Source organism: Oncorhynchus keta, unplaced genomic scaffold, assembly GCF_023373465.1.
Source record: "Oncorhynchus keta strain PuntledgeMale-10-30-2019 unplaced genomic scaffold, Oket_V2 Un_scaffold_29898_pilon_pilon, whole genome shotgun sequence".
Taxonomy (NCBI): Eukaryota; Metazoa; Chordata; class Actinopteri; order Salmoniformes; family Salmonidae; genus Oncorhynchus; species Oncorhynchus keta.
In genome coordinates this window covers 54159-72500 of record NW_026290909.1, presented here as the reverse complement: position 1 = coordinate 72500, position 18342 = coordinate 54159, and the positions used below count along the sequence as shown (strand labels likewise).

General features: G+C 48.2%; 1 protein-coding gene across 4 annotated transcripts in view; it reads right to left on the bottom strand.

Annotated features, from left to right (window-relative positions):
* LOC118380195 (speckle-type POZ protein-like A) overlaps window positions 1–14951 on the bottom strand; it is a 32578-nt gene extending 17627 nt beyond the window's left edge. The window contains exons 1-4 of one of the 4 annotated variants that reach the window (XM_052515719.1): window positions 14512–14951; window positions 9736–9892; window positions 1152–1272; window positions 90–211 (exon numbers count right to left, since the gene is read on the bottom strand). In XM_052515719.1, the coding sequence (XP_052371679.1) occupies window positions 90–211; window positions 1152–1229 (200 nt within the window). In that variant the 5' untranslated portion in view covers window positions 1230–1272; window positions 9736–9892; window positions 14512–14951. Of the gene's footprint in view, window positions 1–89; window positions 212–1151; window positions 1372–9735; window positions 9893–14511 lie in introns of those variants that run through there. The other 3 variants (XM_052515720.1, XM_052515722.1, XM_052515721.1) reach the window with 3 other exon arrangements.
* Window positions 14952–18342: the final 3391 nt, after the last annotated feature.

Here is an 18342-nt window from a genome sequence, read left to right as displayed (position 1 = left end):
ACCCACACCGACAAGTTTCCTGACATAGAGCATTGACGCTATAATGAATTGGTGACAGTAGTAACACAGTAAATGTTAATAAAGTTTACCATTTCATCTTGTCGTTAGGTCCAGAGGAGAAGGTGGAACTCTTTAAGACCTCCCCCATCTCCTCTCTACAGAAACTGAAGCTGTTGATGGTCCACATGTAGGAGAACTTGACTACTTTCACCTGAAACAAAAAGACAACGATGCTTTCCATCCACTTCAGAAGACAACCTGTTGACAAGCTAAAATAAAACATTAATACAGACAGAGGAGGGCGGACAGACAGGAGACAGGCAGACCTAGTGAACTAATCCACCCCTAGACAGACAGAGGAGGGCGGACAGACAGGAGACAGGCAGACCTAGTGAACTAATCCACCCCTAGACAGACAGAGGAGGGCGGACAGACAGGAGACAGGCAGACCTAGTGAACTAATCCACCCCTAGACAGACAGAGGAGGGCGGACAGACAGGAGACAGGCAGACCTAGTGAACTAATCCTTGGGCGGACAGTGGGCAGGCATCCAGACCGACAGAGGCGGGCAGACCGACAGAGGCGGGCAGACCGACAGAGGCGGGCAGACCGACAGAGGCGGGCAGACCGACAGAGGCGGGCAGACCGACAGAGGCGGGCAGACCGACAGAGGCGGGCAGACCGACAGAAGCGGGCAGACCGACAGAGGCGGGCAGACCGACAGAGGCGGGCAGACCGACAGAGGCGGGCAGACCGGCAGAGGCGGGCAGACCGACAGAGGCGGGCAGACCGACAGAGGCGGGCAGACCGACAGAGGCGGGCAGACCGACAGAAGCGGGCAGACAGGCAGAGGCGGGCAGACCGACAGAGGCGGGCAGACCGACAGAGGCGGGCAGACCGACAGAGGCGGGCAGACCCATTACAGATCAGCGGGCAGACCGACAGAAGCGGGCAGACAGGCAGAGGCGGGCAGACCGACAGAGGCGGGCAGACCGACAGAAGCGGGCAGACCGACAGAGGCGGGCAGACCGACAGAGGCGGGCGGACCGACAGAAGCGGGCAGACAGGCAGAGGCGGGCAGACCGACAGAGGCGGGCAGACAGACAGAGGCGGGCAGACCGACAGAGGCGGGCAGAAACAGGCACCCCTACCTGTGTGTAACACCAGCTCTCTGCCACAGGTCCAGTAGATATGTCCCCTGGTGGAGGAGGGGTAGGAACCCGTGACATGGCCAGCTTCCCCCTCAGCAGCAGCTTTAACACTTAACCTTTCCTACAGGGGAGCAGAGGAGCGATTAAGACTAATAAACAACCTTCTAAACCTAAACATTAGACTGGGACTGGGCCACCAGCACTCCATTACCACATCAGACTGGGACACCAGCACTCCATTACCACATCAGACTGGGACTGGGCCACCAGCACTCCATTACCACATCAGACTGGGCCACCAGCACTCCATTACCACATCAGACTGGGACTGGGCCACCAGCACTCCATTACCACATCAGACTGGGACTGGGCCACCAGCACTCCATTACCACATCAGACTGGGACTGGGCCACCAGCACTCCATTACCACATCAGACTGGGCCACCAGCACTCCATTACCACATCAGACTGGGCCACCAGCACTCCATTACCACATCAGATTGGGACTGGGCCATCAGCACCCCATTACCACATCAGACTGGGACTGGGCCACCAGCACTCCATTACCACATCAGACTGGGCCACCAGCACTCCATTACCACATCAGACTGGGACTGGGCCACCAGCACTCCATTACCACATCAGACTGGGCCATCAGCACTCCATTACCACATCAGACTGGGCCATCAGCACCCCATTACCACATCAGACTGGGCCATCAGCACTCCATTACCACATCAGACTGGGACTGGGCCATCAGCACCCCATTACCACATCAGACTGGGACTGGGCCACCAGCACTCCATTACCACATTAGACTGGGACTGGGCCATCAGCACTCCATTACCACATCAGACTGGGACTGGGCCACCAGCACTCCATTACCACATCAGACTGGGCCATCAGCACTCCATTACCACATCAGACTGGGCCATCAGCACTCCATTACCACATCAGACTGGGCCATCAGCACTCCATTACCACATCAGACTGGGACTGGGCCATCAGCACTCCATTACCACATCAGACTGGGACTGGGCCATCAGCACTCCATTACCACATCAGACTGGGACTGGGCCACCAGCACTCCATTACCACATCAGACTGGGCCATCAGCACTCCATTACCACATCAGACTGGGCCATCAGCACTCCATTACCACATCAGACTGGGCCATCAGCACTCCATTACCACATCAGACTGGGACTGGGCCATCAGCACTCCATTACCACATCAGACTGGGACTGGGCAATCAGCACCCCATTACCACATCAGACTGGGCCACCAGCACTCCATTACCACATCAGACTGGGCCACCAGCACTCCATTATCACATCAGACTGGGCCACCAGCACTCCATTACCACATCAGACTGGGCCACCAGCACTCCATTACCACATCAGACTGGGCCATCAGCACTCCATTACCACATCAGACTGGGACTGGGCCATCAGCACCCCATTACCACATCAGACTGGGACTGGGCCATCAGCACTCCATTACCACATCAGACTGGGACTGGGCCATCAGCACTCCATTACCACATCAGACTGGGCCACCAGCACTCCATTACCACATCGGACTGGGCCATCAGAACCCCATTACCACATCAGACTGGGACTGGGCCATCAGCACTCCATTACCACATCAGACTGGGCCATCAGCACTCCATTACCACATCAGACTGGGCCATCAGCACTCCATTACCACATCAGACTGGGACTGGGCCATCAGCACCCCATTACCACATCAGACTGGGACTGGGCAATCAGCACCCCATTACCACATCAGACTGGGCCACCAGCACTCCATTACCACATCAGACTGGGCCACCAGCACTCCATTATCACATCAGACTGGGCCACCAGCACTCCATTACCACATCAGACTGGGCCATCAGCACTCCATTACCACATCAGACTGGGACTGGGCCATCAGCACCCCATTACCACATCAGACTGGGACTGGGCCATCAGCACTCCATTACCACATCAGACTGGGACTGGGCCATCAGCACTCCATTACCACATCAGACTGGGACTGGGCCATCAGCACTCCATTACCACATCAGACTGGGCCACCAGCACTCCATTACCACATCGGACTGGGCCATCAGAACCCCATTACCACATCAGACTGGGACATCAGCACTCCATTACCACATCAGACTGGGCCATCAACACTCCATTACCACATCAGACTGGGACTGGGCCATCAGCACTCCATTACCACATCAGACTGGGCCACCAGCACTCCATTACCACATCAGACTGGGCCATCAGCACTCCATTACCACATCAGACTGGGACTGGGCCATCAGCACTCCATTACCACATCAGACTGGGACTGGGCCATCAGCACTCCATTACCACATCAGACTGGGCCATCAGCACTCCATTACCACATCAGACTGGGACTGGGCCACCAGCACTCCATTACCACATCAGACTGGGCCATCAGCACTCCATTACCACATCAGACTGGGACTGGGCCACCAGCACTCCATTACCACATCAGACTGGGACTGGGCCACCAGCACTCCATTACCACATCAGACTGGGCCACCAGCACTCCATTACCACATCAGACTGGGCCACCAGCACTCCATTACCACATCAGACTGGGACTGGGCCACCAGCACTCCATTACCACATCAGACTGGGCCATCAGCACTCCATTACCACATCAGACTGGGCCACCAGCACTCCATTACCACATCAGACTGGAACACCAGCACTCCATTACCACATCAGACTGGGCCACCAGCACTCCATTACCACATCAGACTGGGCCATCAGCACTCCATTACCACATCAGACTGGGACTGGGCCACCAGCACTCCATTACCACATCAGACTGGGACTGGGCCACCAGCACTCCATTACCACATCAGACTGGGCCATCAGCACTCCATTACCACATCAGACTGGGCCATCAGCACTCCATTACCACATCAGACTGGGACTGGGCCACCAGCACTCCATTACCACGTCAGACTGGGACTGGGCCATCAGCACTCCATTACCACATCAGACTGGGCCACCAGCACTCCATTACCACATCAGACTGGGACTGGGCCACCAGCACTCCATTACCATGTCAGACTGGGACTGGGTCATCAGCACTCCATTACCACATCAGACTGGGACACTAGCACTCCATTACCACATCAGACTGGGCCATCAACACTCCATTACCACATCAGACTGGGACTGGGCCACCAGCACTCCATTACCACATCAGACTGGGCCACCAGCACTCCATTACCACATCAGACTGGGCCACCAGCACTCCATTACCACATCAGACTGGGCCACCAGCACTCCATTACCACATCAGACTGGTCCATCAGCACTCCATTACCACATCAGACTGGGCCACCAGCACTCCATTACCACATCAGACTGGGCCACCAGCACTCCATTACCACATCAGACTGGGCCACCAGCACTCCATTACCACATCAGACTGGGCCATCACACTCCATTACCACATCAGACTGGGACTGGGCCACCAGCACTCCATTACCACATCAGACTGGGACTGGGCCACCAGCACTCCATTACCACATCAGACTGGGCCATCAGCACTCCATTAGCACATCAGACTGGGCCATCAGCACTCCATTAACACATCAGACTGGGACTGGGCCACCAGCACTCCATTACCACGTCAGACTGGGACTGGGCCATCAGCACTCCATTACCACATCAGACTGGGACTGGGCCACCAGCACTCCATTACCACGTCAGACTGGGACTGGGCCATCAGCACTCCATTACCACATCAGACTGGGCCACCAGCACTCCATTACCACATCAGACTGGGACTGGGCCACCAGCACTCCATTACCATGTCAGACTGGGACTGGGTCATCAGCACTCCATTACCACATCAGACTGGGACACTAGCACTCCATTACCACATCAGACTGGGCCATCAGCACTCCATTACCACATCAGACTGGTGAGGGTGAGGGTAGGCAACAACATCTCCACCCCGCTGATCCTCAACACTGGGGCCCCACAAGGGTGTGGGCCACGCACGCCTCCAACTCAATCATCAAGTTTGCGGACGACACAACAGTGGTAGGCTTGATTACCAACGACGAGACGGCCTACAGGAAGGAGGTTAGGGCCCTCGGAGTGTGGTGTCAGGAAAATAACCTCACACTCAACGTCAACAAAACTAAGGAGATGATTGTGGACTGCCTGTTCACCCCGCTATCATCCAGAAGGCGAGGTCATACAGGTGCATCAAAGCTGGGACCGAGAGATTAAAAAACAGCTTCTATCTCAAGGCCATCAGACTGTTAAACAGCCACCACTAACATTGAGTGGCTGCTGCCAACACACTGACACTGACTCAACTCCAGCCACTTTAATAATGGGAATTGATGGGAAATGTAAAATATATCACTAGCCAGTTTAAACAATGCTACCTTATATAATGTTCCCTACATTATTCATCTCATATATATATACGTATATACGCATATATATACGAGATATATATACGTATATACTGTACTCTATATCATCTACTGCATCCTTATGTAATACATGTATCACTAGCCACTTTAACTATGCCACTTTGTTTACATACTCATCTCATATGTATATACTGTACTCGATACCATCTAATGTATCTTGCCTATGCTGCTCTGTACCATCACTCATTCATATATCCTTATGTTCATATTCTTTATCCCCTTACACTGTGTATAAGATAGTAGTGTTGGAATTGTTAGTTAGATTACTTGTTGGTTATTACTGCATTGTCGGAACTAGAAGCACAAGCATTTCGCTACACTCGCATTAACATCTGCTAACCATGTGAATGTGTGACAAATAAAATTTGATTTGACTTTAAAACAGAGTTCAGTGGCTGTGATAGGAGAAAACAGAGGATGGATCAACAAAATTAGAGTTACTCCACAATACTAACCTAATTGACAGAGTTAAAAGGAAGCCTGTATAGAATACAAATATTCCAAAACATGCCTCCTGTTTGTAACAAGGCACTAAAGTAAAACTGCTAAACATGTGGCAAAGAAATTAACTATGTCCTGAATACAAAGGGTTATGTTTGAGGCAAAACCAACACATCACTTCAAACCACGCTCCAATTTTAAAGCACGGTGGTGGTTGCGTTATATTATGGGTATGTTTGTCATCGGAAAGGACTAGGGAGATTTTTAGGATAAAAATAAATGGAATAGAGCTAAGCTAGGGCAAAATCCTAGAGTAAAACCTGGTTCATTCTGCACTCCAACAAACACTGGCAAACAAATTCACCTTTCAACAGGACAATAACCTAAAACACAATGCCAAATATACCCTGGAGTTGATTGCCAAGATGACATTGAATGTTCCTGAGTTGCCTAGTTACGGTTTAGACGTAAACTGGCGTGAAAATGGCCACCTAGCAATGACAGAGCCGAATATGTTTCTAAGAATAATGTGCCGATATAGTACAATGTCTAGTACAGATGTGCAAAGTTCTTAGAGACTTACCCAGAAAGACTCAAAGCTGTAATCGCTGCCAACGGTGATTCTAACAGGTATTGACTCAGGGGTAGGAATAATTATGTAATCAAGATATTAGCGTTATATAATTCATAAATATTTAATACATTTTAGAATTTTTCTTCCACTTTCACTTCATAGTATTGTGTTGATCGTTCAATTATTTTTTTTTTTACAATTAAATCTATTTTAATCCCACCTTGTAACAAAATGTGGATAAAGCCAAGGAGTGTGAATACTTTCTGTCTTTGACACCTGTTGTAGACGTACACGTCTGTGTTCTTTCATTTTGATTCTTGCCGTAAAACAATATAGGCTTTTACATTTTCCACTATATGAGAGTGCCTTGATTCCTTCTGTAAGTTTGTTTGCACAAAGGCTTTTCGGGCATTGTTTGCTATCTTGCATCAACTTCTTGTTGATCTAGCTGTATTTCATGATCAAAGACCTCATAGATTTACTATAAACTGAAGAACCTCTGTGTCTCTGCATTTGCAATGATGTCAGTACATTTGGTAGGCTAATAATTACCATCAGAGTGCAGTTTTGGAGAAGCCTAGTTAACGGTCAAGTGGAATTTGACACCAGTGACTCATGACTAACGGTTAACACGGTCACCGTAATAGCCCTAGCCCCAGACAACGGCTCGTCGCGCGACCCGTCTCAACAGGCTCGTCACGCGACTCGTCTCAACAGGCTCGTCGTCATCTAGCTGTGTTTTCATGTCTCAACAGGCTCGTCATCATCTAGCTGTGTTTTCATGTCTCAACAGGCTCGTCGCGCGACCCGTCTCAACAGGCTCGTCATCATCTAGCTGTGTTTTCATGTCTCAACAGGCTCGTCGCGCGACCCGTCTCAACAGGCTCGTCGCGCGACCCGTCTCAACAGGCTCGTCGCGCGACCCGTCTCAACAGGCTCGTCGCGCGACCAGTCTCAACAGGCTCGTCGCGCGACCAGTCTCAACAGGCTCGTCGCGCGACCAGTCTCAACAGGCTCGTCGCGCGACCAGTCTCAACAGGCTCGTCGCGCGACCAGTCTCAACAGGCTCGTCGCGCGACCAGTCTCAACAGGCTCGTCGCGCGACCAGTCTCAACAGGCTCGTCGCGCGACCAGTCTCAACAGGCTCGTCGCGCGACCAGTCTCAACAGGCTCGTCGCGCGACCAGTCTCAACAGGCTCGTCGCGCGACCAGTCTCAACAGGCTCGTCGCGCGACCAGTCTCAACAGGCTCGTCGCGCGACCAGTCTCAACAGGCTCGTCGCGCGACCAGTCTCAACAGGCTCGTCGCGCGACCAGTCTCAACAGGCTCGTCGCGCGACCAGTCTCAACAGGCTCGTCGCGCGACCAGTCTCAACAGGCTCGTCGCGCGACCAGTCTCAACAGGCTCGTCGCGCGACCAGTCTCAACAGGCTCGTCTAGCGCGACCAGTCTCAACAGGCTCGTCGCGCGACCAGTCTCAACAGGCTCGTCGCGCGACCAGTCTCAACAGGCTCGTCGCGCGACCAGTCTCAACAGGCTCGTCGCGCGACCAGTCTCAACAGGCTCGTCGCGCGACCAGTCTCAACAGGCTCGTCGCGCGACCAGTCTCAACAGGCTCGTCGCGCGACCAGTCTCAACAGGCTCGTCGCGCGACCAGTCTCAACAGGCTCGTCGCGCGACCAGTCTCAACAGGCTCGTCGCGCGACCAGTCTCAACAGGCTCGTCGCGCGACCAGTCTCAACAGGCTCGTCGCGCGACCAGTCTCAACAGGCTCGTCGCGCGACCAGTCTCAACAGGCTCGTCGCGCGACCAGTCTCAACAGGCTCGTCGCGCGACCAGTCTCAACAGGCTCGTCGCGCGACCAGTCTCAACAGGCTCGTCGCGCGACCAGTCTCAACAGGCTCGTCGCGCGACCAGTCTCAACAGGCTCGTCGCGCGACCAGTCTCAACAGGCTCGTCGCGCGACCAGTCTCAACAGGCTCGTCATCGCGACCAGTCTCAACAGGCTCGTCGCGCTGTGTTTTCAGTCTCAACAGGCTCGTCGCGCGACCAGTCTCAACAGGCTCGTCGCGCGACCAGTCTCAACAGGCTCGTCGCGCGACCCGTCTCAACAGGCTCGTCGCGCGACCTGTCTCAACAGGCTCGTCGCGCGACCCGTCTCAACAGGCTCGTCGCGCGACCCGTCTCAACAGGCTCGTCGCGCGACCCGTCTCAACAGGCTCGTCGCGCGACCCGTCTCAACAGGCTCGTCGCGCGACCCGTCTCAACAGGCTCGTCGCGCGACCCGTCTCAACAGGCTCGTCATCATCTAGCTGTGTTTTCATGTCTCAACAGGCTCGTTGCGCGACCCGTCTCAACAGGCTCGTCGCGTGACCCGTCTCAACAGGCTCGTCATCATCTAGCTGTGTTTTCATGTCTCAACAGGCTCGTCGCGCGACCCGTCTCAACAGGCTCGTCATCATCTAGCTGTGTTTTCATGTCTCAACAGGCTCGTCGCGCGACCCGTCTCAACAGGCTCGTCATCATCTAGCTGTGTTTTCATGTCTCAACAGGCTCGTCATCATCTAGCTGTGTTTTCATGTCTCAACAGGCTCGTCGCGCGACCAGTCTCAACAGGCTCGTCATCATCTAGCTGTGTTTTCATGTCTCAACAGGCTCGTCATCATCTAGCTGTGTTTTCATGTCTCAACAGGCTCGTCGCGCGACCCGTCTCAACAGGCTCGTCGTCATCAACAAGCTGTGTTTTCATGTCTCAACAGCTATGGAAGACAACACTGACTTTGAGCTGCCCTGTGACAACTGAAACTTTCAAACTTCTGCTTGCCTCTCATTTGCCCGGGCATACTATTCTAATTAAGACGGTGAGGACAACAAAACAAACCCATCATGTTATTTAGACTGGTGAGGACAACAAAACAACAATCAACCCCAACCCTTCTTATTTAGACTGGTGATGATATAATACAAAATCCACCAGACTATGAATAACTTGATATGCATTGTAACATATCCACTACGTTTCTATCATGGCGTTAAGTTGGTAAGAAATCAGACCTGTCAAACTTGTACTGTACTCACCAGCAGATGTTGATAGGAATGCTTATATTTCATGCTATTGATGGGAATCCCATGTACGCACCTCAGGACGGGTGATCAAAGTAATGGTTAGAGATCAGAGTTCCCTTGGACCTAGGTTATCACTGACTGCTTCATGGTGCTGTCTGGAGATCCCACTCTGAGGAAAGAACATAACCAACAATTAGACACTTGTTGGGACAAATCAAAAATAAACCCTTTTGTCAGTTTACTATAGTAAACTGCGCCGACAGAGATGGCCGCCTCGCTTCGCATTCCTAGTAAACTATGCAGTTTTGTTTTTTTACGTGTTATTTCTTACATTAGTACCCCAGGTCATCTTAGGTTTCATTACATACAGTCGAGAAGAACTACTGAATATAAGATCAGCGTCAACTCACCATCAGTACGACCAAGAATATGTTTTCCGCGACGCGGATCCTGTGTTCTGCCTTACAAACAGGACAACGGAATGGATCGCATGCAGCAACCCCCAAAAAAAACGACTTCGTAAAAGAGGGAGACGTAGCGGTCTTCTGGTCAGACTCCGGACAAGGGCACATCGCGCACCACTACCTAGCATTCTTCTTGCCAATGACCAGTCTCTTGACAACAAGGTTGATGAAATCCGAGCAAGGGTAGCATTCCAGAAGGACATCAGAGACTGTAACGTCCTCTGCTTCACGGAAACATGGCTCACTGGGAAGACGCTATCCGGGCGGTGCAGCCAACGGGTTTCTCCACGCATCGCGCCGACAGAAACAAACATCTTTCTGGTAAGAAGAGTGGCGGGGGCGTATGCCTCATGACTAACGAGACATGGTGTGATGAAAGAAACATACAGGAACTCAAATCCTTCTGTTCACCTGATTTAGAATTCCTCACAATCAAATGTAGACCGCATTATCTACCAAGAGAATTCTCTTCGATTATAATCACAGCCGTATATATCCCCCCAAGCAGACACATCGATGGCTCTGAACGAACTTTATTTAACTCTTTGCAAACTGGAAACCATTTATCCGGAGGCTGCATTCATTGTAGCTGGGGATTTTAACAAAGCTAATCTGAAAACAAGACTCCTTAAATTTTATCAGCATATCGATTGCGCAACCAGGGTGGTAAAACCTTGGATCATTGTTACTCTAACTTCCGCGACGCATATAAGGCCCTGCCCCGCCCCTCTTTCGGAAAAGCTGACCACGACTCCATTTTGTTGATCCCTGCCTACAGACAGAAACTTAAAAAGAGGCTCCCACGCTGAGGTCTGTCCAACGCTGGTCCGACCAAGCTGACTCCACACTCCAAGACTGCTTCCATCACGTGGACTGGGACATGTTTCGTATTGCGTCAGATAAAAATATTGACGAATACGCTGATTCGGTGTGCGAGTTCATTAGAACGTGCGTTGAAGATGTCGTTCCCATAGCAACGATAAAAACATTCCCTAACCAGAAACCGTGGATTGATGGCAGCATTCGCGTGAAACTGAAAGCGCGAACCACTGCTTTTAATCAGGGCAAGGTGTCTGGTAACATGACCGAATATAAACAATGCAGCTATTCCCTCCGCAAGGCTATTAAACAAGCTAAGCGTCAGTACAGAGACAAAGTAGAATCTCAATTCAACGGCTCAGACACAAGAGGCATGTGGCAGGGTCTGCAGTCAATCACGGACTACAAGAAGAAACCCAGCCCAGTCACGGACCAGGATGTCTTGCTCCCAGGCAGACTAAATAACTTTTTTGCCCGCTTTGAGGACAATACAGTGCCACTGACAAGGCCTGCAACGAAAACATGCGGTCTCTCCTTCACTGCAGCCAAGGTGAGTAAGACATTTAAACGTGTTAACCCTCGCAAGGCTGCAGGCCCAGACGGCATCCCCAGCCGCACCCTCAGAGCATGCGCAGGCCAGCTGGCCGGTGTGTTTAGGGACATATTCAATCAATCCCTATACCAGTCTGCTGTTCCCACATGCTTCAAGAGGGCCACCATTGTTCCTGTTCCCAAGAAAGCTAAGGTAACTGAGCTACCGCCCCGTAGCACTCACTTCCGTCATCATGAAGTGCTTTGAGAGACTAGTCAAGGACCATATCACCTCCACCCTACCTGACACCCTAGACCCACTCCAATTTGCTTACCGCCCAAATAGGTCCACAGACGACGCAATCTCAACCACACTGCACACTGCCCTAACCCACCTGGACAAGAGGAATACCTATGTGAGAATGCTGTTCATCGACTACAGCTCGGCATTCAACACCATAGTACACTCCAAGCTCGTCATCAAGCTTGAGACCCTGAGTCTCGATCCCGCCCTGTGCAACTGGGTACTGGACTTCCTGACGGGCCGCCCCCAGGTGGTGAGGGTAGGCAACAACATCTCCTCCCCGCTGATCCTCAACACGGGGGCCCCACAAGGGTGCGTTCTGAGCCCTCTCCTGTACTCCCTGTTCACCCACGACTGCGTGGCCACGCACACCTCCAACTCAATCATCAAGTTTGCGGACGACACAACAGTGGTAGGCTTGATTACCAACAACGACGAGACGGCCTACAGAGAGGAGGTGAGGGCCCTCGGAGTGTGGTGTCAGGAAAATAACCTCACACTCAACGTCAACAAAACTAAGGAGATGATTGTGGACTTCAGGAAACAGCAGAGGAACACCCCCTATCCACATCGATGGAACAGTAGTGGAGAGGGTAGCAAGTTTTAAGTTCCTCTGCATACACATCACAGACAAACTGAATTGGTCCACTCACACTGACAGCGTTGTGAAGAAGGCGCAGCAGCGCCTCTTCAACCTCAGGAGGGTGAAGAAATTCGGCTTGTCACCAAAAGCACTCACAAACTTCTACAGATGCACAATCGAGAGCATCCTGTCGGGCTGTATCACCGCCTGGTACAGCAAGTGCTCCGCCCACAACCGTAAGGCTCTCCAGAGGGTAGTGAGGTCTGCACAACGCAACACCGGGGGCAAACTACCTGCCCTCCAGGACACCTACACCACCCGATGTTACAAGAAGGCCATAAAGATCATCAAGGACATCAACCACCCGAGCCACTGCCTGTTCACCCCGCTATCATCCAGAAGGCGAGGTCAGTACAGGTGCATCAAAGCTGGGACCGAGAGACTGAAAAACAGCTTCTATCTCAAGGCCATCAGACTGTTAAACAGCCACCACTAACATTGAGTGGCTGCTGCCAACACACTGTCATTGACACTGACCCAACTACAGCCACTTTAATAATGGGAATTGATGGGAAATTATGTAAATATATCACTAGCCACTTTAAACAATGCTACCTTATATAATGTTACTTACCCTACATTATTCATCTCATATGCATACGTATATACTGTGCTCTATATCATCGACTGGATCCTTATGTAATACATGTATCACTAGCCACTTTAACTATGCCACTTTGTTTACATCTCATATGTATATACTGTACTCGATACCATCTACTGTATGCTGCCCTGTACCATCACTCACTCATATATCCTTATGTTCATATTCTTTATCCCCTTACACAGTGTATAAGACAGTAGTTTTGGAATTGTTAGTTAGATTACTTGTTGGTTATTACTGCATTGTCGGAACTAGAAGCACAAGCATTTCGCTACACTCGCATTAACATCTGCTAACCATGTGTATGTGACAAATACAATTTGATTTGATCTGGGCCTGAAAAAGAAGTGACTTTCAAAAAGCAGCAGTGTCCTGACATGGCTACAGATCAACCAACACCCTGATAATAACCAACATAAATAATGTCAGAATAAGATAATTATATTCTATATATCTTGTCATATCTCTTAGAAGCATGTAGGACTTGTCAAATGACAGCTGTCGTCTGATGTTTTGGCGCAAGCTAGCTAGCTAAAGTTACTGGATGTTAGCTCTCAAAATGTTCACTTAATGTTTACCTGGGATCCCACATAAAACAAAATTGTAGCTAAAAGCTTTATGAATGTCAGTTGGTGAACAGTGAGAAATAGTTTGCTTTATAAGTGCCACATCTTCCAAACAAAAGTAGCTAGCCAGCTAAGGACCGGTCTCTTATCCTTACTGACATGTCAGCTAACAATATAGCCGGATAGTTTATCTTTGTTCATCCTTTTGTTTTAGGACAAACGTATTTGCTGTCCGCCTACGGTTAATTTAACAATATGCAGCCAGAAGATGTCATCTTTATCGGTGGTTTGTGTTGGCTAGCTAACGTTAAATCAGCTAGATTCAAAATAGCTATCTAGACTGCCCTCTAAACTAGTTAAACTAGCTAGCTTGATAAATGTTTGGTAAACTGGCGAAGTTGTACAATGACTATGTAGCATAGCACGCTAGCTCACGTCTAAATAGTGTTTTCCTCTGCGAGATAGCTGTCAAAACTCCAACTAAATAACTGGTTGACTAACAACGTTAACAATAACACGGTGGTACAACTAATGGCTAACTGGGAAGTGTAGTTCTCCGCTGTTTGACCAGGTCTGGCTAGAGAACAGCAGCTTTAAAATCACTGTTCATCTGATTGGTCAAAACCAGGCTTCGAAACGAAGGCGCCTCAGCACGTTTCGGGAAACACTGGTACCAACCACCATACACTAGTTACAGATGCTCAAATACAAACACAATGATTGGTAACTGAACAACACGACTGGTTCGATAATAATGTTTTATGGTTAGGGTCCAACGAAATGCTTATTCTAATGGAAAAGGTTGGCTAGCTAGGGGAAATGGGAAAAAAATAATGTTTTCTTTTTTTACTACGAACCTTTCATTTCCATGCTTCCACTAAATGCAACGAATCGTATCTCAGCCGTTCATTTCACCATCAGTTATGTTTTGAAAAACAATGTAAAACTGCGTTTGAAACATTCTAGATACGCAAGATGTTATAGCTATATGTTTTTCAAAGTCTACCATGCTAGGCTAGTTGTAGCTTTGTGTGGTGGCCGCAGATCAGCTGGCTTCTCCCTGCAGACAACGCGTGCGCGGAAACTTCCTGGTGTCACCAGCAGGTGATTTCTGTGGTGTTTCATCCTGCTCAGCCCTCGTGCCGCTTTCAAAACAACTGGCAACTCGGAACAATACAAGGTCATATCATGACGTCAGTGATCTTCAGGTCGGAAAGTTGGAGCTCAAGAAAGAGACCAGAGTTCCCGAGATCGAATTCCGAGTTGGATGACCGACCGTTCAAATCATTTTTTTTCCCAGTCGGATTTCTCTTTTTCCGAGTTCCCAATAGTTTTGAACGCACTGAAGTCGGAATTCGGAGATATCAGTGTTACCAGTTGTTTTGGACGCGGCATCACTCAGTGAGGGGAAAATTACTCATTTGTCATATTTAAAAATATATATATATTTCACCTTTATTTAACCAGGTATGCCAGTTGAGAACAAGTTTACAACTGCGACCTGGCCAAGATTTTTTAAAAAGCAGTGCTACAAAAAACAACAGAGTTACACATGGGATAAACAAAAATACAGTCAATAACACAATAGAAAAATCTATATACAATGTGTGCAAATGGAGTAAAGAGGTTAGGCAATAAATAGGCCATAGTAGCGAAGTAATTACAATTTAGCAAATTAACACTGGTGTGATAGATGAGCAGATGATGATGTGCAACTAGAAATACTGGTGTGCGATTTTTGCAATTCGTTCCAGTCATTGGCAGTGTTCTTGAGTACTTGAGTAAAAGTAAAGATACCTTAATAGAACATGACTCAAGAAAATGTGAATGTCACCCAGTACAATACTACTTAAGTAAAAGTCTAAAAGGATTTGGTTTTAAATGTACTTAAGTATCAAAAGAAAATGGAATTGCTAAAATATACTAAAAGTATAAATCATTTAAAATTCCTTATATTAAGCAAACCAGATGGCACAATTGTCTTGTAGTTTATTTATTTACAGATAGCCAGGGTCACACTCGAACACTCAGACATAATTTACAAACAAAGCATTTGTGTTAAGTGTTCTCTTGATAGGTGTGGTGAATTGGACTGTTTTCCTGTCAACTGTATGGAGTAAAAAGTACATTCTTTTCTTTAGGAATTTAGTGAAGTAAAAGTAAAAGTTTTCAAAAATAAAAATAAATAGTAAAGTAAAGTACAGATTCCCCAAAAACGGCTTAAGTAGTACTTTAAAGTATTTTTACTTAGGTATTTTACACCACTGGCATCACTCTATTGTTCAATATGTTTGTAGCCTAAAATGTTACAAGCATTAAAGAATGAGGGACCCGCAGGTAAATACTCTAATCTTGTGAAAGTACTACTATGAGTTGGAGTGACAACATATCTTCAACATGTTGTCTTCCAGTGGTTATTTTACTGGCAAACTAAATAGGTCCAGTTTATTGGATCGGAATCCCTAACTGCGCTTTGTTTGCACGCAGCCCTCCTTTCTTTTATCTCCTTCTCTCTCTCCCTCTGACATCACTCGCATAGGAAACAGGAAGCAGATTGGGTAATGCCGCTTTCACGACAACTTGGAACTCAGAATTAACAAGGTGAAATCATGACGTCATGTTGGAAAGTCGGAGCTCTAGAAAGATGCCAGAGTTTCCGACTTGGAATTACGTTTTGAAAGACTGATAAAAACTATTTTTCCAAGGCGGCGCTTGTTTTTTCCGAGTTCGCCGTTTATTTGACTGCACTGAAATCAGAAGTTGGAGATTTCCGATTTCTGAGCTCCCAGTTGGTTTGAACGCTGCATAAGCCGCTCAGAAATAATACAGTAAAATGACACCCTGTAGGCCTGTGATAACCAGGCGTTCGCATGCTTCGCATCCCAAACAGTTTGTGCATACACTATATTATAACAACATTTTGTGACTTTTTTCACCTAACTGAGGAACTCAATTTAACCTTGCGCAATACCCTAGATGCAGTTGCACCCCTAAAAATTAAAAACATTTCTAATAAGAAACTAGCTCCCTGGTACACAGAAAATACCCGAGCTCTGAAGCAAGCTTCCAGAAAATTGGAACGGAAATGGCGCCACACCAAACTGGAAGTCTTCCGACTAGCTTGGAAAGACAGTTTACCGTGCAGTACCGAAGAGCCCTTACTGCTGCTCGATCATCCTATTTTTCTAACTTAATTGAGGAAAATAAGAACAATCCTGCTCGAAATTCCTTTTGATACTGTCGCAAAGCTAACTAAAAAGCAGCATTCCCCAAGAGAGGATGGCTTTCACTTCAGCAGTGATAAATTCATGAACTTCTTTGAGGAAAAGATCATGATTATTAGAAAGCAAATTACGGACTCCTCTTTAAATCTGCGTATTCCTTCAAAGCTCAGTTGTCCTGAGTCTGCACAACTCTGCCAGGACCTAGGATCAAGAGAGACGCTCAAGTGTTTTAGTACTATATCTCTTGACACAATGATGAAAATAATCATGGCCTCTAAACCTTTAAGCTCCATCCTGGACCCTATTCCAACTAAACTACTGAAAGAGCTGCTTCCTGTGCTTGGCCCTCCTATGTTGAACATAATAAACGTCTCTCTAGCCACCGGATGTGTACCAAACTCACTAAAAGTGGCAGTAATAAAGCCTCTCTTGAAAAAGCCAAACCTTGACCCAGAAAATATAAAAAACTATCGGCCTATATCGAATCTTCCATTCCTCTCAAAAATGTTAGAAAAGGCTGTTGCGCAGCAACTCACTGCCTTCCTGAAGACAAACAATGTATACGAAATGCTTCAGTCTGGTTTTAGACCCCATCATAGCACTGAGACTGCACTTGTGATGGTGGTAAATTACCTTTTAATGGCATCAGACCGAGGCTCTGCATCTGTCCTCGTGCTCCTAGACCTTAGTGCTGCTTTTGATACCATCGATCACCACATTCTTTTGGAGAGATTGGAAACCCAAATTGGTCTACACGGACAAGTTCTGGCCTGGTTTAGATCTTATCTGTCGGAAAGATATCAGTTTGTCTCTGTGGATGGTTTGTCCTCTGACAAATCAACTGTAAATTTCGGTGTTCCTCAAGGTTCCGTTTTAGGACCACTATTGTTTTCACTATATATTTTACCTCTTGGGGATGTCATTCGAAAACATTATGTTAACTTTCACTGCTATGCGGATGACACACAGCTGTACATTTCAATGAAACATGGTGAAGCCCCAAAATTGCCTTCGCTTAGAAGCATGTGTTTCAGACATAAGGAAGTGGATGGCTGCAAACTTTCCACTTTTAAACTCGGACAAAACAGAGATGCTTGTTCTAGGTCCCAATAAACAAAGAGATCTTCTGTTGAATCTGACAATTAATCTTAATGGTTGTACAGTCGTCTCAAATAAAACTGTGAAGGACCTCGGCGTTACTCTGCACCCTGATCTCTCTTTTGAAGAACATATCAAGACCATTTCAAGGACAGCTTTTTTCCATCTACGTAACATTGCAAAAATCAGAAACTTTCTGTCCGAAAATGATGCAGAAATATTAATCCATGCTTTTGTCACTTCTAGGTTAGACTACTGCAATGCTCTACTTTCCAGCTACCCGGATAAAGCACTAAATAAACTTCAGTTAGTGCTAAATACGGCTGCTAGAATCCTGACTAGAACCAAAAAGATCATATTACTCCA